Raw genomic sequence first — 23774 nt, 5'->3', positions numbered from 1 at the left:
CACATAGACGTGACCTAATATTCCTAGCTGGAATAATTGTCAGGCGCCACTTATCCTGCCCATTCACCGCCTGACTAATAGTTCGTAGAGGCGCCATCTTTAGTTCGGGCAGAACGCGCTTGCTCTGCGGGTGAGAGGCGCCATCTTTATTTCGGGCAGGACGTGCTCGCTTTGTGGATGAGAGGCGCCATCTTTAGTTTGGGCAGTATGAACTCTGCGGGTGGCAGCCCCGCCTTGTATTCACGGTGAATGAAGCGCTGTGACGTGTCCAGTTGTGGCAGTGCTGCGCATGCGCTGAGCTTGAGTGGCAGTTCGGGGCGGTAGTGAGCACAGTTACGCCGGCTCCTGCATTGCCCTGCTATCAGTGCTCCGCTATGTGACTGTCCCCTTGACTGCAGCCTCCTCACCTCTGTGCCCTGCGGTCTGGGTAACGTGCTATACCTGCTCTTTGCCCTCAGTGCTGGGATCCTGCTGTCAGCATGCCTGCATCCACTCCCTGGAGGATAGCTGCCGGCCTCCTGGTAAACCTACTGGCTTCAATCTGCATTGTGTTTATCAATAAGTGGATCTATGTCCATCATGGCTTCCCCAACATGAGCCTCACACTGGTGCACTTCGTGGTCACCTGGTTTGGGTTGTATTTGTGCCAGAGATTTGGGGTCTTCTGCCCCAAGAGCCTTCCTGCCTCTAAGGTGCTGCTCCTTGCCCTCAGCTTCTGTGGCTTTGTGGTCTTCACCAACCTGTCCCTCCAGAACAACACCATAGGCACCTACCAGCTGGCGAAAGTTATGACTACGCCCGTCATCATCCTCATCCAGACCATGTGGTATGGAAAGACGTTCTCCCTCCGGATCAAGCTCACCTTGGTAAGTGTCTACCGTACTGCGTGTGTCCTGTACCTGTGCCATCCCTGGCAACACTACACTAACGATGTGTGTGTGTGTATATATATATATATATATCCATTCCAGCGGGTATAGTCACGGGTGAATAGTCCAGAGATGCTCCGCTAGTGGAAAGGTACATTCACACATTTGTTTTACGTATTATTAAAACTAACGTGTATGGATCAATAAAGTTCTGTGGCTCTGTATGTTTTCTGCGAAAATAAGCTCAGCTCAGAGAGTTTAATTGATTCATACACACATCAGTTTAAAAAAATAATTAAACGGGTCCGTGTCTCCTGTCTATGAAACTTGGATCATGTCCTATTCTCATCTGTTATGGGGATCTGATTCCGCCATTAAAGTCTATGGGGATTCGTGTAAGACGGGTGACACACTGAAGATGTGCTTTGCACTTTAGTTTTCCATCTGAGTTTTAACTAATCCATTGTTAAGAATCAATGGATAAATAAAAGTTTAGACAGTCTAACTGCTTTGGTTTTTAAAAACGGATTAGAAAAAAAAAATGATGCAATGACGGGTGACACTGGAGAGAAAAATGTTCAGTTTTATATGGGTATAAACATAGGATATGCAGATGTAGCCTGATGTGCCCGTCATCTGTTTCCAATAATTCCAGTAGTTTAGCTGGGCTCATCTAATGCATAATGTGCTGCTTTGTGGTGGATGGCTTGCTAACACTAAATACCCCTTTTTTCCTGGACTCTCTAACATGTATGGGAGCCCCTAATAGGAGATGCACATCCTGCAAGTCTGGTTTTGGATTGCCTAATCCTTATGGTCGGTTGTACTTTGGTGCCAGCTTCAATTAGGCTGATAGTGCCAAAAACTATGTCCAACAGAGAGTGACACAGTCAGCATAAAAAAGTCAATAGCCCAGTCAGAGCAAATTCTTGACTCTGAGCTGCTGATAGTAGCCTAAAACGCAATATGAACAAAGGCTCCTTCTTTCCTCCAACGTCTCAATGAAGGTAGTCAGGAGTTCCCCATAATCTGAGATACAACCGGAATCATCTGGCTCTGCAGACTTTCTACTGGCGATTTAACATACCCTGATAAGTGATCAGTACAAGATAAGTAAAACAATGGATTGGTGCCTTGTTTTCTGGAGATCTGTTATCACACTATGCTGAGAAGCCCATACACTTTATAATATGGTCAGCTGTGCCAGTTGATTCTTGTTGTTTATTGTAGATGAGTTGGGGGCTCTGTTAACGAGAGACATAATTGTGTCCTTAACTGCTCATTCATTGTGCATTAAATCATTTATGCAAGCAATTAAATTCTCATTTAACTTTCGAGAATTGTGTAATGCAAATGGAGATCGTTCAATTTGACCAACCAAAAGGAAAAGTGGAATTTCAAGTCCTATATAGGTAAGGCTTTCAGTTACCATGTTCCAAGGCATTAAAGGGAACCTGTCACTAGAAATAACGCTGTTAACCTGCAGGTTATAGCGTTATTATGCTGCCCGGCGCCTGCACGCAGCCGAATGCAGTGGGGAGAAAATTTTACTTTATTCTCCCCGCCAGCATTTGGTTCCAGTCATAGGGGCGCTGTGAGTTCAGTCATCGCTCTGGGAATACGGAGCGGCCGCTGTAACAGTCTCCCTGTCCCTACTGACACTTGCTGTGCATTGGGGCTCAGCTGTCAGTCAGGGCCTTCATGACTGAAACCGAATGCTGGCAGGGAGAATAAAGTTCATTGTCTCCCGGCTGTGTGCAGGCGTCCGACACCATAATAACGCTATTAACCTGCAGATTAACCGCATATCAGCAGGTTAATAGTGTTAATTCTGGTGACAGGTTCCCTTTAAATAGTTCAGTAGCAGTTGGAGAACTAAAATGACTATATATTTGTGATTATAGAATTTTTTTTTTCTCTTTAATTAGATTATATTTTTGTTTGTGCAATGCTTTATGAATTTATGTCTTAGAAATAAATAGTATCACTTATGGGATTTGAACGTTGAACAAACCTACACTTCTGATTATCTGTCTGTGTGAACACAGTGCACAATGTTACGCTATAACGATCGCTCGTACCATTCCACTCACGATCCTTTTCCTATATAAACACAGGTCTGGCATCGTTTACTGGTCATTAGTTACCATCGCTCTGTTCATCATTTGAAGGGCTATGTGTTCATGCAAACGAACCTTTTGTCTTCACCTGCACAAAAATAAAATTCTATAGATTTTGTGCTCGAGTAGGAGTAGGCGTAGGAGTACAAATGTGCAAAAATTTTGCGTCTTTTCAAAATGTCCTAAAAAGTCTGTGTAAGGGAAACCACAACCATATTAATGAATAAAATAAAAAAAGACAAAACCAAGTAAAGTTAAAGGGGTGGTCTGAAACTAACCCAACGTTTTAACCCTAAATATCTAATGTAATAATCTAATCTATTTCTAGTATACTTAAAAAAAAAAAAAAAATCTCTATCTAACTGCTTTTTTTTTTTTTTTTTTTTTTGCTGTTTAACCATTCATTTGAGAACTCCTAATGCATGGTGGGATACTTAACCGAGCAGTCATCAGCGGCACAGGCTGCAATCACTGTCACAGCCTCTGCCCCCACCCTGAAACGAAGTGTCATTAGTGACCTCCATTTCAGGGCTGGGCTAGTCCCCGCTCTACTAAGCATGCACAGATGCGAAGCCGGAGCTTGTCACTGTGTAATATGCACAGTGACCGTGTGCTAACTCGGCGGCTCTGATGAGAAGGGACAAGTTTGCAAGAGAGCACACTGTCAGTGCGCATTGTAAGGAGAGAACGAGCAAGCAAAGACCAGCCCCAACCCGTAAGTGATGTCACTTGTGGGGGTGGGGCTAGTCTCTGCTTTTCCTGTACTCACTTTTTTTCATTACAATGTTCACTGACAGTGCGCTCTCTTGCCAGCTCGTCAATTCTCTTTAGAGCCAACGAGTTGTCTCACTGTCATTGTGCATATTGAACAGTAACAAGATCCTACTGAGCATACAAAAAGCAGTTAGCTAGCATAGTGAGGGAACAATGGGGACTTTTTAATGTATATTGGAAAATAAATTTAGATTTAATCCTAAATGTCTATTTAATGTAATGTTAGGGGTGGTCCGAAACTAACCTAACTTGGAAAAAAAATACATATTAAATAATAAGGCAACATAAATGTCACTATTAGAACCACTTTTGTGCTTCCAAAAAATAGGTGCAAAAGAAATGATGAATTGGGGCTTTTAGTTGGGTATATAAATTGGTACAAATATAAGTCTAGCTTACCGTAGAAGACATCCTTTGGTGTTCGGAGCGCAGGAAATTCTGCATCAAAGCGTATAGCGATCACATAAACAGGAGAAAATCCAGCTATGCGACATTGACGCATTTCAGGTGACTGCGCACCCTGATTAAGAGTGTGCTGTCACCTCAAACGCGTCTGTCACATATCATGTAACTTGCATTGCTGATTCTGTTTTATCCTCTTCTCAGCACTTTTTTGGTGAATAAAGAAAAAAAATTGTTCACAAGTCTGTTGAACTGGATTTTCTGTATAAAGTGGTGTTTGATAGCGAATCACCCGACAAATGAGCAAAACACTCGTTAATCAGCTGATTGTTTATTCCGGCATAACCATCATCATTATTGGCGGCAGCACATAGTCCTGTGTAAACGAGATGTGCTGCCGATAACCTGATGCTGAATTGGGACAGAATGATTGTATTGATGATCATTCTGTTCCCATTAGAACTCATTGGCCCATGTAAAGAGACCAGTAAATGAGCGCCTTTCATTTTTTCTATAGACCATCGGCGTTCATTAATGGGCCGAGATTGGTCCGTCTGAACGCACCATAAAATTGAAATAATAAATATTATCTTTGGGTTGTCCATATCTGTCTGCTACAGATTCGAGTATATGAGCCCTTAATAAAGTACAAAATGTAACTCCAAATTCAGATGTCCTAGCTTGACGATGATCCTCAACTAGCTGCGTGTCTCCTGTCCCAACTCAAAAGCCTCATAGGTATATGTTAGGATGTTGAGTTTGGGTAAGGATACTGGCGCCTGATCCTGATATCATGGTCCGTCTCGGATTGTGTTTGTCGGCTGTCTGAATACTAGTGGTAGAGATTGGCTCTATTGCATTTCAGTGGAGCTAATAAGTGGCAGATTATTTGGGAATGGACATGCTGCAGAAGTCATCATTGATTTTCTGAGTGCAGTTTTTTCCAGAGCATGTTAATAGTACATACAAACCCCTTCATATGCATTGCCATTGGAGTTTCTATGGATTCACACAGGATTTGGGATGTAAATGTGGACAGATTCTGTACAGTGAGAACATGGTCAATGGATTGCACTGTTTAGAACCAGAGTTCTAGTCTGAAAGATGACATTCACTGATGAACCGAACATTGCACCCACACAGCACAGAGAAATGATGTATATCTGCAGAAGTAATAACGTTTCCCTATGCTCTCTTCATGGAATTAATTTAAAATGAGCAGATTCTTTTGTAGCCTTGTGGGGGGAAGATGACTGACATCTTTGATATCCACTGAAATGCTGGTGGCATTTGAATTAATATTACCTGTGGGTCAGATATTGCATATTTATATATAATTTTAGGTGACCATTCACTCTGAATAGTTAAAGGGGTTGTATGGTACTTTTTATATTGATAGCCTTTTTTTAAGGCAGGTCATGAATACTAGATCGGTGGCAGGATGTGATCAGTTACGGAGCTGCACTGTTCCATCAGCAGTATTGCAGTCAGGTACTGAACATCCTCCCCTATTCAAATTAATTAGGGTGTATCTGTAGTACCCACTGCGGCCACTATACAGTTGACGGAGCTGTGCTGTTCCTCTCTGCAATTGATAACATCTGGCACCGAGAATTGATCGGCGCCGGTGTTGCGCGACCACCACTTCTGATTTGGTATTCATGACCTATGTTAAGAATTGGGCTTCAGTATATAAATATTGAATAACCCCTTTAACAACATGGTCAAATACATATCTTTCTAGTAAATACTGTATTCCCCAATAAGTACTGGATCATCTATTCATTGTGTATGCCATTCCACTCTTTTCCTGAGAATGATTGTATAAATTGGCAACTGGGTGTTACCATCCTGCTTGTGAAAGAGGTGTGTCTGTACACAGTGACATCAACATCAATGATTGTACATGCTAAACTGACTGAGCCGATTAAAAAAGGGAATGTTAACACCCACTTGTCTATTTATACATTTGCTATTTACACATAGCAGTTACTGCCTCTGAAAACCTGCAAAAGGTTTTTCAGTTCCATTCACCTGACCGCTGCAGCTAATCACAGGGCTCAATAAGTCAGAGGACAGAAAATTGACATCCTGTTTTTCAGTCACATCTGAGACCACCGGGGCAGCCTGCTCTGGAGCTATAGGGGTTAGAGCAAGTAGGTATACAATCTCTTATTACATTTTAACCACCGATTCCTTCTGTAATTTATTTTTTCCAAGTCAGAAAACCCCTTTAAGGCCATGGCCCCACTATCAGTATTTGGTCAGTATTTTTTCTCAAGAGTGAGAGCCCAAACCAGGAGTGGGTGATAAATGCAGAATTTCTACTATACCTTTTCTCTGATGGAGCCAAAACCAGATAAGAAACAATCAGAGAAAAGGTATAATAGATACAAGTCACCAATTCTGCATTTATCACCCACTCCTGGTTTTGGCTCCCACTCCTGAGAAAAAAAAACTGGCCAAATACTGATAGTGGGGCTGTGGCCTAACTTTACAACTCTCTGCATCTGACCATAAAACACTGGTAATGTTTTTAGACAACCCTTCTTATTTTTTTCTGAAAAAAAACCTTAACACTGCACAATTATCACGAACGAGCTTTCTCAGGAACTGTTTTCCCAATAATTGTATAGTGGTAAACAGGCTGCTGATCACCTGACTAACGAGTAAATTGTCATTTGTCGAGTGACATTATCTTTTTGTTTGCCCAAAAGATCATTGTTCTTTGCAGTGCATCACCCTGTGCAAACAGAGCAATGGCAGCCTTTGCGCACAGCACAATCAATACTGTAGAGAAAAATGGCAGCCTATTCGCACAGCACAATCAATACTGTAGAGAACAATGGCAGCCTATTCGCACAGCACAATCAATACTGTAGAGAACAATGGCAGCCTGTGCTTCCAGAACGATCTATTACAGATCTTTCTTTGCGAATTGTAAGTACAGTCATCCAGTTAAACAGGCTATTCTAAGATTGCCGATCAGTAAACATGTAGCTGATTGATAGTTGTTAAATGCCACAAGTCGGGTGGTGTAGATTCTTTAGAAAAATCCATGCACATTGTGCATAAAGTTCCACCCGCTACAATGGGACATCCAGCAAAACCAAGATAAACCTACTTGTCAGTCTTTTTTTCCTTCTACAGTGAATGTAGTTGTATATTCCTTTGAACTCTTTGCTTCTTTCCTTTTCTTGCAGGTTCCTATTACTTTGGGCGTCTTCCTGAACTCTTATTACGATGTGAAGTTTAATGTCTTGGGAATGGTGTTCGCTTCCCTGGGTGTTCTGGTCACATCTCTTTACCAAGTGGTTTGTAGCTCCGCTATTTTTCTTTTATTTGTCTGTATTGTCATATATTGATGATCTATTTTTTTGGATCTTGTAAAGATCTGAAACTTTTTGTAGTAAATCTGTAGTTCAAAATAGCAACAACATGGCCTTAAATTGAAAATGTATAAATGCCATGAAAGCTGCTGATTGCTAGTGCAGGTACTTCATATTAGCTGAAGAGCCACAGCTAGCAGACTACAGACGTGTACTGAGGGACGCCAGATGGCGTTGTGCCACCCCAGAACAGTCACAAACTAAACACTTACAACATGGCAATATTATTTACACGAGTTATTCGATAAAGTACTGGCACTTGTGGTGTAGCAAACAAAATTGCCGAAGTGAAAAAAATAACGGAATGAATATTAGTTTGAGAAAAAATAATGGTTGTCATTGCACCCTCAAGAACGTTGAGGAGTAAAGCTGAGAACAGAATACAAGAGAACTTAGTATTGACAGTAGCTCCCCGTAACCTGACTTTACATCACTATCATCACGTGATAACTAGTATTGAGCGAGTATGTTCTATTAACCCTTTCGCCGAGTATACTCGGGCGAGCACCGAGTAGTTACAGCTGCTCGGTGATATATTTGAATCACTCCCGTGTGCATGATTTGCGACGGTTTGACAGCTTTAATACATGTGAAGAATGTCTATTTCTTACAAAAGAGTGAACAAAACATACTCGCTCATCACTAGTGATAACCAAAAAACTTAGATTTTTCATAAGCCGTAGTTACCTGGTCTTATCTTTGTTAGAGACCATGTCAAGATTGGCGTTTTTTGGTAAAATGAAGGACACTATGACAAAACACCCAGTACAGCCCATTACAGGGATCTTGTCACGTGAAAAAAAACGCTCCTGCAGACGTGGGGTTAATCCTCAGGTAGTGTTCTGAACTTGCCCGGCGTCTGCACTTAGAACTTATTCCTCCCGGCAGCATTCAGGTTTCAGTGATGGGGTGGCGCCGGTACGGTTTCAGTTGCTGCTCTGTGTATAGAGCGCCCGCAGTACTGACTGACAGCCGGCCCTAATGCTGAGATGCTCTCAGTTAGTGCCGGGGGCACTGTTACAGCCGTCGCACTATATACACAGAGTGGTGACTGAAACAATTCCGGCGCCACTCCATAACTGAAATCCGAACGCTGCCGGGAGGAATAAAGTTGATCTGGCGGACTCCAGCCATCTTTGTATACATGAATTTCAATGGCTTCCGTGTAATACTACATACAGTACCTGGCTGGCCAATGCATTCCCCAGCAAATTCAGCTGCTAGTCTGGGGCACTCGGGCCTCAACATTTCATTAGGCATTGTTTTAATGAACAGCCCCTTTATGTCTTAATGGGGTTATTCTGCAACACATTTATTTTACTCACTTATATAGCGCCATTAATTCCTTTACAGACTTCCTCATGACAGTCCCCAATAGGGCTCAAAATCTAGATTCCCTATCAGTCTTTGGAGTGTGGGAGGAAATCGGAGAACCCGGAGGAAGTCCACACAAACATGGGGAGAACATACAAACTCCTTATAGATGTTGTTCTTATATCAGTATGATATACTCTGTGTCCAAATGTTGGCGCTGCCATACAGCTGTGCATGTAGTATATGGGACCCATGTGATTTTAATAATTTTCAAATTCGCTTTTCTTAAGCTGAAAGAAAACGGTCTCTCTAGTCTAGGGCTACTTGCATACATACACGTCTTTGAAATGCTGAAAAAGTATAAAAAAAAAATTGGAACCAGTTGGATGAAGCACGATGGGTGGGCCGCACTGCTGGGGTAAACTGATTCTTCAACAACGATGGTAATAAGGTTATTTTATAAGTGAATAAAATAACCTTATTATCATCATGGTTGAAGAATCAGTTTACTCCAGCCGCACAGTCCACCCATCATGCTGAAGGATTTATTCAGCAGCCACGGGGCAGCAGCGGTTTTTCTTCATGCCTACATAGGAGTTGTGCCAGTCACATCTCCACCAGGTGAGTGTAACCAGCACTTACCCATTCTCATCCTATTGTGCTCTGTTCCCCATATCTAGATTTCTTCAGAGTATAAAAAATGGCACAAAAAACGTAGTGGTGAGCAGTGCATTGTAATACAATCTAATGAAGAAGAGACGTTCCTCACCAATCAAGACAGAAGGCCAAACAATTGTCAAGTACCAGTAACGCCTGAGGGAGGCATTTTGTGCCCCAGAGTCTGCCATGCTGCCATCCAAGCCTCTAGCCACACTGATGCACATACATAAGCTATACTACTTCTAAAAATTGAGTGTGTATTTTTCCTTGTCTGCCAACTTAGGGCCAAATAGAAAAGATGTCATTGCTTTTTCTTCTAAATGATCTGTTCTCTGGAAGTTTAATGGAGTGATCAGATAAGTAATAATTTTCCCTCTATTCTAACATTATTATTTGATTTCCTATCTGGATTTCTCACTTACCTGTAGTGGGTTGGAGCCAAACAGCACGAGTTGCAGGTGAACTCTATGCAGCTGCTGTACTACCAAGCACCGCTGTCCTCTGGGATGCTGCTCTCTGTTATACCTTTCTTTGAACCTATCATTGGTGAAGGAGGGATATTTGGACCATGGTCATCTACAGCCGTGGTGAGTTTTATTTATTTTTGTCCGAATCGCCTTCCCTATTGGATCTAGTTACATAATTGTTCTCTGTTACAGGTGATGGTGATCCTCTCTGGAGTTATTGCGTTTACTGTAAACCTGTCTATCTACTGGATCATTGGTAATACTTCACCTGTGACGTATCCTTTTTATACCACTTTTTTCAGTAGTAAACCTTTTCCTGACTGTAATGAGTAGTAGTGATGAGCAGATCTGTCAAATTTAGAATTTGTCCAGATTGCACAGATTTTCCAGGAAATTCGATTCGTAGAAAAGTATTTTTCCGGGAATTGAATACCCCTTATTATGCTCTAGGCTCTCTCCATACCTCAGACCATAATAAACGTAGTATGTAAAAAATGTATGCTCACCTCAGGTTCCTCTGCTCCTCACCATCACCCGTCCAGTAATTGCCTATCTTCTTATTCCCTCCACAAGCACTGAAATCCCTGGGACTCTTAGTGAAAGATCAGGACTTTGGCCTCTAATGAGGCTTGGGACTGTTCTGCGCATGTGCACATTAGATCACGTCACGGCACACATGCACAGAACCATCTCCGTCCTCATCACAGCTGGAAGTACCGTCATGGCGTCAAGAGGCCCAGAATTCCGCGCCCATCAGCCGTAATAAGATGATGCACCCAGTTAGAAAGACGAATGGTAGGACAGTATAAGTAGCAGAAGTGGGTTTTTTTTGTTTTTTTTTTAATCTTTTAATGGCCCTTTACGGTTCAGAAGAATGGCTGCTTGGCAGCAACTTCAGTTCAGAAGTGAATTATAAAAATATATATAATATATATATGCATTTTGGTGAATGCAAATTTTTGTAAAATTTTAGTGCAATTCAATTCCAATACTCATCTCTAATGAGCAGCCTAGACCAGATTGGGTATTAACGGCTACAGCTTTTACAACTTTTTTTTTTTATTTTTTAAAAGCAATAATAAGTATTTTGGATCAGTGTTAGGCTCTGTTATGGCTTCAGTACATGTCATGATGCGAAGTGAATGGGGCCTGTTATAACCGTTTAAATGCAACTGGTTCTTGCTGGATTAAAATTTGTCAGAATTACAATGTATATACTATATAGGCAAGCAAATATATTCATGTTTGTATTTTAAATTTTTTTGTATCAGAAGAGAGATTTTACAATACCGACTGAATACATTATTAGATTTCGTAGTCCTTATGAGGCTGTAGAATTTACTTTGAAAACTCGTGACTGAATAATACTTTTTGAAAGTTTAAACTCAATCTCTGCCAATTTAGGCCAAGCTCCTCATTGTCACTCCTTACTGCTGCTGTATCCCCACTTACTGTAACTGACCGCTTCTCAGTGTCCCTCCTTGCTGCTACTGAGTTCTCTGCCTGCTCAATACCCGCTGCAGCTGTCACTAGGGCCGGAGATTAAACACACTTGAACTCATTTAATTATTATGAGTATACAACCATTTTAACATGGATTATCACAAAGTACACTGGATTCCTCAGGTCTGCAACATCTATTTATTCATGTACGCAGTATTATGATAAAAACCAAATCAGAAGTCATATTGCATGACTAGTTAAAAGGTTGATTGTTACTTGTAGGATTGCTGCTTCCAATAGGTGGCGCTATAGAGTTCAAGTCCTCTTTTTTCTCTGAAGAGGCAATTTGCATATTAAATTTCCCAGAGGAGCATTGCATGGCGAATAAGCCTCCTTACCTTGACGTGCCAGAGCCGGTGTGTCACTTTCCACAAGGAGAAACGTTACCCCTTAGACCTCAGTTTGTATTGTGAAATCTGTTGAGAGATCCACTTTAAAGGGTTTGTCCTGTGATGCAAAGTCCTTTTAAATAGCTTTGGGCTTTTCTGGTTGTATTTGACCAGTCATATGTACTGTTCACATCTGAGTTGTAGCTTTTTTTTTTATAAATAAATGGCCCAACGTTCTGCTGAATCCATTGTAAAATGGATACCAACAGCTTCCCTTCCACCCTGTAGACTTATAATTCGTTATGTTGGTTCCGCAAAGGTGTCCCATGTTTTGACTGGAAAAGGAGCTTGTTTTTCGTCAAATATGTTGGCTCCTATGATGGAATCTCCCATACAGATGTGAACAGAATCCTCTCCTGTCTCTTGGCTTTTAAAGAGGACCTGTCGCCAGATCAAAAGTGGGCAGAATATTACAGAGTACCATCTTGTGTCAAATCTATTCAAAGGAAAGCTTTGCTTTAGATAAAATATTGCACATTGAAACAGAAGTGACAGACCTTTCTGACAGATGGATTGCAACAGATTTCTGCAGCCAAGATAGTTTGAACGAGCTGATGCTACCCCCCCCCCCCCTCTGATCCGGAACATTCATTGATGGCTAAAAGCCTTTTTATTAGGGCAGCCATATATCAACATGGTCAGCATGTAATATGCCTTTCCCTTAAAAATCAGCTGCTTGTTGGGAATTATTATTATTATTTTGCAATTTATTCCATGGCACTTAACATGTCAAAGGGGTATTCATTGGACTTTCACAGTGGTGGCTTCTTTTTGAGTAGGGTGGTATCTGAAAGGACATTAACTTTTAAGGAACACCCCCAAATAAGAATTGCTAGGGCGCAGTCCGACGGCCGTACAACACGGACAACGATCACATTGAAGTGCACGGACTGGCCGGCAGCTCCCCTGACCTTCGCGTCACAACTGCATAGAAATACATGCTGTCTCGCTTGGGTAAGGAGAGCCGCTGGTCAGTCCGGGCACTGCAATGCTATTGTCGTCCGTGTTATAAGGCTTCTGTTGTATCATGTTTTCTCATTTTAACCCTTTATCACTGTTCTGTTCATCCTTAACTTGATCCTAGCTACAATATGTTTGGACACTTCAAGTTCTGCATCACTCTCCTGGGAGGATACATCCTATTTCAGGACCCCCTTTCTCTAAATCAAGGACTTGGCATAATATGCACAATGCTTGGTATCTTAGCTTATACGCACCTTAAACTTAAGGAACAAGAAGTTAGTAAAAGTAAACTGGTTCAGAGACCCTAAGTCATGCCTCTTCGGACAGTGCTGTCATTCAAGCAATTTTTGCAACCATTTGACAAAAGGAGCATGTACATCGGGTTCAGTGTATACGGAGTATGCCAGAAGACACAATTACAAGCCACCATACAAAGTCTCCGGATTATGTACATGGAACTATTAAACATATTTTTTTTGTTAAAATTGTTGGCATTCTGATTTATTATATCTACAATTTACTGATGTCAATGAAGGATTTATTTTTTTAGTCAGATTTTTAAGAAAATGTTAAGTGCTTTAAGATGGAAGACCCAATGGTTACAGTGGCGACAAATCTTATTGGATTCCTACTAAAGAAGCTTTGATACCTCCATGAGTGAAAATTCAAAGTTTGTATGAACGGATTCCCCAAACAATCAGTATTCATATTGAATAAATGTGAAGAGCTTTTCATATTTCATGAGTCTTAAGTTATTTTATTGATTTGTACAGTTTCCAGAACCCACTGAAAGAAAATGTCTGACTTGAAAGAACAATATACACAATCATATACTTTAAATGTTAGCTGAAGCATCCAGTTGTCCGGTGAAGGGAAGCAATCACTTATCCATGGTGATAACATTTCGATCAGTGAAGGTCTAAACGACAGAACCAGTCGGTAGAACTGGGTACTTTTTATCCCATTAGAATGGAGCGGCCTTGCGCATGCTCCACCGACTTTCAACTCATTCTAAGTGAAACTTGCCAGAAAAAGCCAGAGCGCAGCGCTTCGAAGTGCCATAGAGAATGAGTGGAGGAGTGGTGGAGCACGTGCACTACCACTTCATTTCAATGTCCTGTTCTGTTGATCTGTGGGTGTCCCAGCGGTTGGACTTCCACCATCTATCAGTCGATCACACAGATAAGTGATCTCTTATTTTCACCTGACAACCCATTTAAAGCACCTTTCCAGCATTTTTGTTTTTTTTTATTTCAGTGCTGGAGTTGTGCCACTAATGTAAGTTCCCTGCCCCTATGTGCTTCTCACAAAATTAGAATATCATCAAAAAGTTAATTTATTTCAGTTCTTCAATACAAAAAGTGAAACCCATATATTATATACAGTCATTACAAACAGAGTGATCTATTTCAAGTGTTTATTTCTGTTAATGTTGATGATTATGGCTTACAGCCAATGAAAACACACAAGTCATTATTTCAGTAAATTAGAATAATCAACAAAAAACACCTGCAAAGGCTTCCTAAGCGCTTAAAAAGGTCCCTTAGTCTGTTTCAGTAGGCTCCACAATCATGGGGAAGACTGCTGACTTGACAGATGTCCAGAAGGCAGTCACTGACACACTCCACAAGGAGGGTAAGCCACAAAAGGTCATTGCTAAAGAAGCTGGCTGTTCACAGAATGCTGTATCCAAGCATATTAATGGAAAGTGGAGTGGAAGGAAAAAGTGTGGTAGAAAAAGGTGCACAAGCAACTGGGATAACCGTAGCTGTGTTTGTAATGAATCTATATATAATGAGTTTCACTTTTTGTATTGAAGAACTGAAATAAATAAACTTTTGATGATATTCTATTCTGATGTTAGCGGTGCTTTGCGCATGTGCGGGCTGTCAATGAGAAGAGTGCACATCACAGGGCCCTATGACATGCAGAGGTGGGGAGGAAAATGCAAAATAAGCTGATAGGCCGGGATTTCTGGACTTCCTAAGCAGATAGGTGGGGATTTCTTGGCGTCCCCCGGGCGCCAAGCAGATGAAAACCGATTTTATAAAACTAAATTTCTCTGCAAGCAGACCCCTAATATGGGACATACAGGTATGTATAGATTTACATTTCTATAACCTATATGGCCCACATTAATGGTCAGATATCTCCCAGGAGGTGACAACATGATTTTAAAGGGAATCTAACAGGATGTAAGGAAAGAGGTATATGGCACTTTGTTATATCCTGGAACCATCATTTTAATCCTTGAAAAGAAAAATAGATCTAAAATGTAAATGACGAATGCAACATGGGAATATAAGGGACATTCAAACTATTGAATAACTCTTAATAATTAAACTTAAAATAACACATATAAAAATAAACACTACACAACTGGTTGGCTAAATCAAGGCCGCAGTGCTTTATTAAGGATATCATAAAACAATAACATAACTTATAATCACACATCAAAAACAACATGACTCACTCCTTACTTGACTCAAGTCGGTAATCCAGTCCATTTATAAATTAATTAAAACCACACAGCCAGATGGCGGCTGAGTGTTACCTCCCTTCAATAAAGCAAAGCGACAGTAGAACCTGAAGAAAAAAGGGGTGGGACGGGGAACTTCCAAAAAAGTTCTTCAGAGGGACACCGCAGACAGCGCGCCTCAGTTTAAATACAAGGGATTGGACACGCCCTGCAGAAGTAAACACCAATCAGCTGATCCTCTTTGAGTGGTAGAAAGCATCACCGGGTCTGTAAAAACCTGTTCAGGTTTATCCTGCCGGCTTCATTAACCCTTAAATAACTCAGACAAGTAAAAAACAATATTAAGGCAAATAAGCAGATAAATCACAAACCGTAAATAGTCCCAATATTCCCATGAGCCCCCTTTTCTCATTACCGGGGGCTTTACATTTTCTGTGTGTGCGGGTATTGAAGTTCTAAAAATATCTATAGACTTCTGAACGCCTCCAGTGGATAATTATATTATGATTGTAGAGCGGGAGTGCCAGCATTTTTCTTTGCAAGATGCAAGTTCTTGTATGTCAATAGTGACCAGGAATTGGAGACCAACAGGGGATTTTTAAAATATTCAGAATATAAGTGGCAGTGGATTGTTGAGGTGAATTTTTTTTTTTTTTTTTTTGTAATTGCTTAAAAAAAATAAAAAAATAAAATGAAGTGGACACCCTCTTTAACCCCTTAAGGACCCTGGGATTTTCCGTTTTTGCATTTTCGTTTTTTGCTCCCCTTGTTCCCAGAGCCATAGCGTTTTTATTTTTCGGTCAATATGGCCGTGTGGGGGCTTATTTTTTGCGGGACGAGTTGTACTTTTGAACGACATTACTGTTTTTACCATATCGTGTACGGGAAAAAAATTCCAAGTGCGGTGAAATTGCAAAAAAAGTGCAATACCACAGATGTTTGGGTTTTTTTTATTTTTTTTTTACCATGTTCAGTGAATGCTAAAACTGACCTGCCATTCTTATTCTCCAGGTCATTATGAGTTCGTAGACACCAAACATGTATAGGTTCTTTTTTATTTAAGTGGTGAAAAAAAATCCAAAGTTTGCTAAAAAAAAAAAAAAAAAAAAAAAAAAAAAGGCGCCATTTTTTTGCAATGTTACGGCGACCAAAAAACTTAATTCTGCTGTTTAGAATTTTTTTCTCGTTACTCCGTTTACCGATCGGATTAATTCTTTTTTTATATTGATAGATCGGGCGATTTCTGAACGCGGCGATACTAAATATGTGCTTGCTTCTATTGTCTGTATAGGAGACTAGAAGCAGCAACTGTCCAATCGCCTCTGCTACATAGAGGTGATGAGCAGATCACCTCTATGTAGCAGAAATGCTCCTGTGCTATGAGTGCCGACCACTAGGTGGCACTCATAGGGATCAGTACATAACAACCACTGGGGTCTGCTGCAGACCCAGGGTTGTCATGCCCACCCATCAGTGACCCGCGATCACGTGACGGGGTCACCGATGGGCGGGGTAAGTGACGCGCTTCCGGCGCGGCGCTGTTAAGTGCTGCTGTCAGAGATTGACATCAGCATTTAACATGTTAACATCGCAATTCCAGCCACAGCTGTTGCGGGCACATGTCAACTATGTAAATCAGCTGACATATGCCCGGTTCAGTGCGAGCTCACCGCCGGAGCCCTCACTGAACCGGGGGTGATAGCCTGGTGCGTACTATTACGCCCCAGGCTGTAAAGGGGTTAATGATGCAGAATATACAATTTGAAGTATTTTTTGATCATCTAGTCAAATGATATTCCTGTTAGAGAAATGTGAAACAATGCAGAGTAAACACTACATTGTACTATAATGATTGTGTGTAGATCACTAAGTCTGATCTTGGTCTCAGAATCCTTTTAAATGTGAAATGTTTTATTCCCATCTTCATAGATGGATATTAAGAGACAAACACTTTTACAATTTACTGCTGAAAAATTTGCACTTGTTCTTGAAATATTAGCACGTTTCTCTTTTTTACACCTTTTTGCATAGGAGATAAACCACCACTGCAGTCTCGCTTTTAAAGGGGTTTTATCACAAACAAAGTACACTTTAATCAATAGGTCTTGGAGTAATAAAAATTTCCACAATTGGATGTGTTAAAAAAAAAAATTGTCCCTGTGCTGAGATAATGGCTGGGTCTGACCGTGCAGGAACATGGTCTGATCATACCACAGCTCCAGCAAAAGAGTATACAGACATTACAGCAGAGAATCGCAGCTGATTCATTTTGTGAGGTAAAACATTTCACTGCCTGTTTTTAATCAATGTTTTACCTCAAAGAAAGAATCAGCTGCGATCCCCGGCTGTAATATCTTTATACTCTTTTGCGTCCTCCCTGTCCAGGAGATGTGGTACGATCAGACCATGTTCTGTACACGGTGAGACACAGCCATTACAGAGTACATAGCAGGGGCACATTTATAATCTTATCTCCGCATAGGAACAATTTTTTTTTTTTTAACATCCAATTGTGGAAAACCCCTTTTAACCCCTTTCTGATGTGAGACGTATCCATATGTCCCTGTGACCTGGTACTTATTGACCAGGGACTTACGGATACGTCTCAGTGAGGTTGTGTTCGTGCACGAACGCCGCTGGGTGTCAGCTGATTCTGACAGCTGACAACCAGCACTCAGAACCAGGGCAGTGCCCGCACCGCTCCCGGGACTTTAACCCCCCCCCCTAAATGCTGGATCTGAGACCCCGGCACGTCATCACGGGGTCCCGATCATTGTCATGGTGACTAGACGTCGTCATGACGACATCCGTGTCACGAGGCACTAACAAGGTAGTTGGATCATGCGCAGTGCATGATCTAACTATTGTGTCTGCAGGGCTGACAGCTATAAGGCACAGCAGTGATCCTGCCCTGCTATGCCTTATAGCAGCGATCAGACTGCAGAAAGTGAAAGTCCCATAGAGGGACAAAGTAAAAAAAAAAGATTGTAACATTTAAAAGAAAAACACAAAATAATAGTAAAAAAAAAATATTGTACCCATAAATAAATATGAAAAAATAAATAAAACAAACAATTAAAGTACACATATTTGGTATCGCCGCGACTGGAACGACTTGACCTATAAAACTGTGCCTCTAGTTAATCCCTTCAGTGAGCATGGGGAAAAAAAATAATAAGCAATACTTTATTATCATCCTGTAGAACAAAAAGTGGAATAAAATGCGATCAAAAAGACGAATGTAGATAAAAATGGTACTGCTGAAAACATCTTGTCCCGCAAAAAAAACTGCCACTATAAGGCACCATAAGCCGAAGAATAAGTTATAGCTCACAGAATAAAGTGATGCAAAAAAATTATTTTTTCTATAAAAGTTTTTGTGTAATAGCGCCAAAACATAAAAAAAATATAAATGTGGTATCGCTGTAATTATACTGACCCAAAGAATAAAGCTGCCTTCTCAATTTTACCACAAATGGAATGGCATAAAAAATCACTAAGAAACAATTCCTGAATTGTTGGTTTTTGTTCTGCCTTCCAAAAATTGGAATAGAAACCGATCAAAAAATGGGAAGTGCCTGAAAATGGTATCAATACAAATGTCGACTTGTCCCACAAAAATCAAGCCCTTACATGACTCAGTTGAAATATGGAAAAATTTTAGCTCTCAAAATATGGCGATGCAAAAAAAAACATTTTTAGTGTGATAGCAGCCAAACATAAAAACCCGATGTAAATCTGGTGTTGCTGTAATCGCACCGACGCGAAGAATAGTCGTCTAATCACTTATACCTCCATAAGGAAAGGCGTAAAAAATAAATGAAACCAATTCTTCACCTGCGGCTGATTTGTTCATTCTGCCTCCCAAAGATCGCAGTTTAGCTCGGCTCACATTTATGTTGCGCTCTGCGCTGAGCGCTTGCATCGGGGTTTTCGTGTAAATCTCTGAAATGCGTGATTCAGACGGAACCCACGGTGGAAGGTTTCCTATAATGAGGCAGATGGAGACACTGTGGACGCCATCTCCCCTCTGATCCCACTGTGTCCGTCTTTTTATTATGCGTGCATAAAAGTGCCGTCTGCCACAGTTTTGTGAACCTCTGGGTAAAAAAAGGACACTGCTGAACAGAGGCCAGATGGAATCCAGAGTAACTCTGCTGCTTCATTGTAGTGAATGGATTCCTCGGGGGTTTCATCTGAATTACGTCACTCCGATTTAAATGGAAACCTTGATATCAGTGCTCAGTGTAGAGCACAGTATAAATGGGAACATTTTAAATAACATTTTGGCTCACAATAAAAGCTTTGACTCAATCCACAAAAAAAGCAAGTTCCCACTCAGGTTTGTCATCTGTTAACGGAAATATAGGGATCTTCAATACAATACTATTAGCACAAAGGCTTTGGAAAAGCGAAATGGCCCTTGCTCCCCCAAAAGAAATCAGCAAATTCTGTGTTCCCAAATACAAATGCCCACCTCCCTTTTGAACCCCACAGTGTGCCTAAACTGCAGTTAGCGTCCACATGTTTGGCATTTCTGTAGAGATGCGAGCCTGCCTAATTCACGGGTGCATGTCTCCAGAAGCACAAGCTGGGCATAATGTGTACTGGTCACTACAACGACAGTCTTCAATTTTCACTCCACAGACATCCGCTGCTACTTGTTTCTGAAAAAGACCCATGAAGTCAAAATCGTCACTACACCTAATTTCCAAAATGGGGTCATTTGAGGGGGGATTCTGCTATTCTAGCACTTAGAGGCTCTCTATATGGAGTCCGCATACTACTCTAGAAAAATCTGCGCTCCAGGAGGCAAATGGCGCTCTGTCCCTCCCGAGTCTCGACGTATGGCTAAGCAGTACTGTACAGCCACATATGGGGTATTTCTACATTTAGCAAAAATTGTAGGACAAATTTATGTGCCATTTTTAACCATTTCCCAGTGTGAAAATATAAATTCTGGGACTAAAACAAAATTTTGGTGGCAAAAATGTAATTATTTTTTCTTCACTGCCCAATGGTATAAAATTCTGTGATCCACCTGTGGTGTCAATATGCTCACTGCACCCCTAGATTAATTCATTGAGAGGTGTAGTTTGTAAAATGGTGTCTCTTATGGGGGGGTCTGCTGTTCTGGCACCTCCAGGGGCTCTGCCAGTGTGACATGGCACCCGCATTAAGGCTGAGTTTGAGGGCACAGGTGGAGGCCCTAGAGGAGGTGGAGGAAGTGTTACATACAGAGATTTTTCCCGCAAGCCTTGGGGATTCAAAGACTTGGTGTCCAGTGACAACTTGTTGCCTAGTCGTTTAGCTCTCCATCCCCTGGTGTGTAGTGGTTTAGTTCTCCAACCCTAGCTGTTTAGTAGTTTAGTTCTCCAACCCTTGTTGTCTATTAGTTTAGTTCTCCATGTTCTGGTGTCTATTTGTTTAGTTCTCCATCCCCAAGTGCACTGTAAGCCTTGGGATTCCAAGACTTGTGGAGCAGTCCATTCCCCGCCATTCCCTGCTTACCCTCACCCCCACCAGCGTCACCCAGTGCCCAGCCAGCGAGATGCAACGCCACTGGCCATGCTTACTCGTCCAGGTGTCTGTGGTGAAATGCACTCTGTCAGACTTAGATTTTTTTCAAGGAACCAGTGATGTTGTTTGCAATATGCTGGTGTAGCGCAGGCACAGCTTTCTTAGAGAAGTAATGGTGACTGGGCAACTGGTACTTGGGGACTGAGACGGCCATCAGCTTTCGGAAGCGGTCTGTATCCACCAGATGGAAAGGCAGCATTTCTGTGGCCAACAGATTGGAGATGGTGAAGTTCAAGCTCTTTGTTTCCTCATATACATGCCAAAGCAATCTTTTACATGACCACAACTGTGGGATTGAGGGCTGGCTGCTAGAGGGTGGAGTAGGGTGAACACGACAAACTGCTGGACTGTGAGAGAGGTGCAGGCGGAGATGTTACGGTGGATTGAGAAAGATGGGGTGTGCTTGGTGTCTGAGATCAATCAAAAACAGCAGGCATGTAAACTTCTGTAACAGCTGACGGGCTCTCACTCGCCCAGACTGTAGCAGGTAAACAAGTGTTAGTTCTGCGGCCGGAGACCTGTATGAGAACACTTGCCACGGTAGCTGAGGAGGAAGAAGCAGAAGATGCGGTTGATGGGGCGGCTGGTGGTTGGAGAGGCCCACTAGTGTGCATGTTAGCACAGTGAGATTCCCAGATTAACACATGTTTATCGCACATGTGACAGTTCATGCATGTAGTAGTCAAATTATTGAATTTTTTTTCTCTACTCTGTTTTTAAGTTGGCAGATAACGTGAGTTTTGTAACTTTTTGTGGTCTCAAAAAAGACCCAGGCTCGGCAACCCTTGTCACCCCTGCGAACTGCAGACCCGCGAACACTGCAGGCCACTGCCAGAGTTGGGGGCTGTGGATACAGTGCTTGTTGTTGTGGCATAACTCCGTGTCTGGGTGGGAAGCCGCAACGTAACCTCCTCGTCTTCCTCCTCCACCTCCTCTGCTGAGCTACTCAGCTGCATGCCTCTGCGTTCACACCAAGTGGGATCTACAACCTCATCATCATCTCTGTTCTCCCACTCCTCGCCCTGATAGTCACCCTCCTCTTGTTTCTGCCCTGACAGCACAGTACAGTCTGCATGTGCCTCAAGTATCTGAGTTTCATCAGGATAACCTCCACCCCCAGGAGTTAACGTCTGGTGACGAGAGTTTGGATTCTGCTCGGACCCTACTTCGACCAGCCACTGATCAAGCTGAAAAAATTTTTGGCCATCATTGCCCATGCTTTCCTCCTCTTGAGTCTGTGAATCTTTGGATCAGACTTCTGATGCCCCGGAATAGAATGTGTGAACAGCTCTGCAGACTCACCCATCTTTGATTCCCCACAGTCAGTTGGGCGGTTGGAGAGTTGTGACATGGGGGGAAACCAGGGTAATTAGGGTGTCACCTGTAAGGACTGTACTGTGCGTGATGTTAAGGTGGAGGAAGAGGAGCAGGGGCCACTTGATATAGCGCTTGCCATCTACTGGAGCACATGCTCTTTCTCGCCCTCATCTACAAGGCGTACCGCTGTGCGGCTGCCAAAGAAAGGGAGTGGAGAAACACGTCCAGTAACAGAAGTTGTCAAAATGCTGTGCAATTGCTCCTTGCACCAAGACAAACCTACTTCTCATCTCTCATATCATCCCTGCTTCACAACCCTAAACTGCTATTCAGTACTTTAAGTTTTCTTCTCCATCCACCAGCTCCCCCTCCCTCTCCTCTCATCTCAGCTGAAGATTTTGCCTCATTCTTCAAGCAGCAGATTGACAACGTAAGTCAAAATTTTTGCTTAAAGTCCCCACAGCCCCTCCTCATAACTACTCAACTCTCCTCCTCCAAAACCAGCTTCTCCGCCATCACGGAAGATCAACTTTCCTCTTTACTCTCCAAATCACATCTCACCACCTGTGAACTTGACCCAATCCTGTCCCACCTCATTCCAAACCTTCCCACAGTCTTCATCCCAAACCTAACCCACCTCTTCAACCTGTCACTAACAACTTGTGTCTTTCCCTCATGCTTCAAACATACCTCGATGACACACTTTCTCAAAAAGCCCTCCCTTGACCCATCCTCTGTGTCTAGCTATCGCCCCATATTACTTCTCCCCTATGCCTCAAAACTACTGGAACAACACGTCCATTTTGAACTGTCCTCCCACCTCTCCTCTGCTCCCTCTTTGACCGCTTACAATCTGGCTTCCGACCACACCATTCCACTGACACTGCCCTGACTAAAGTCGCCAACGACCTACTAACCGCCAAATCCAAGCAACACTAGTTTGTCCTCCTCCTCCTGGACCTGGCATCTGCCTTCGACACAGTGGACCATTCCATCTTACTACAGACTTTCTGATCTCTTGGCATTACAGACTTGGCCCTTTCTTGGATCGCATCGTACCTAACAGACATGACATTGTGTTTTCCACACACATACACACACACACACACACACACACACACACACACACACACACACACACACACACACCACCTTTTCATCTCGCCCCTATGTGTAGGTGTCCCCCAAGGTTCAGTTCTAGGACCCTTCTCTTCTACATCTACACCTTCGGCCTGGGACAGCTCATAGAGTCTCACGGCTTTCAGTATCATCTCTATGCTGATGACAAACAGATCTACCTCTCTGGACTGATATCACCTCCTTACTAAGCAGAATCCCACAATCTGTGTCCACTATTTCAGCTTTCTTCAATGAAAGTGAAAAATAGTTTTCCAGCACACGATTTAGAAAAATTAAAAGAAGCCTTTATTTAATCCATCGTTAAAAAATACAAATCCAACGGAGATAAAAGCGTATGCAGGCTTGCGCGTTTCGGATCATATTTGACCCCTAGTCATAGCATGAAACACTGAATGAATGTTGCACTTT

General features: G+C 42.1%; 1 protein-coding gene across 1 annotated transcript; it reads left to right on the top strand.

The window, feature by feature from the left end:
• The first annotated feature begins 280 nt into the window (after nucleotides 1-280).
• Nucleotides 281-13597, top strand: SLC35E3 (solute carrier family 35 member E3). Its single transcript, XM_073651769.1, has 5 exons — nucleotides 281-866; nucleotides 7369-7479; nucleotides 9957-10115; nucleotides 10188-10270; nucleotides 12972-13597. The coding sequence occupies exons 1-5, from the start codon at nucleotides 480-482 to the stop codon at nucleotides 13156-13158; spliced, it is 927 nt and encodes a 308-aa protein (XP_073507870.1). The 5' UTR covers nucleotides 281-479; the 3' UTR covers nucleotides 13159-13597.
• The last annotated feature ends 10177 nt before the right edge of the window (nucleotides 13598-23774 follow it).

Source organism: Phyllobates terribilis, unplaced genomic scaffold (assembly GCF_046119375.1).
Source record: "Phyllobates terribilis strain yellow unplaced genomic scaffold, ASM4611937v1 Scaffold_11__3_contigs__length_659146591, whole genome shotgun sequence".
NCBI classification, from domain to species: Eukaryota; Metazoa; Chordata; class Amphibia; order Anura; family Dendrobatidae; genus Phyllobates; species Phyllobates terribilis.
The sequence above is the reverse complement of the archived record's forward strand: the minus strand, read 5'-3'. Positions and strand labels throughout refer to the sequence as shown.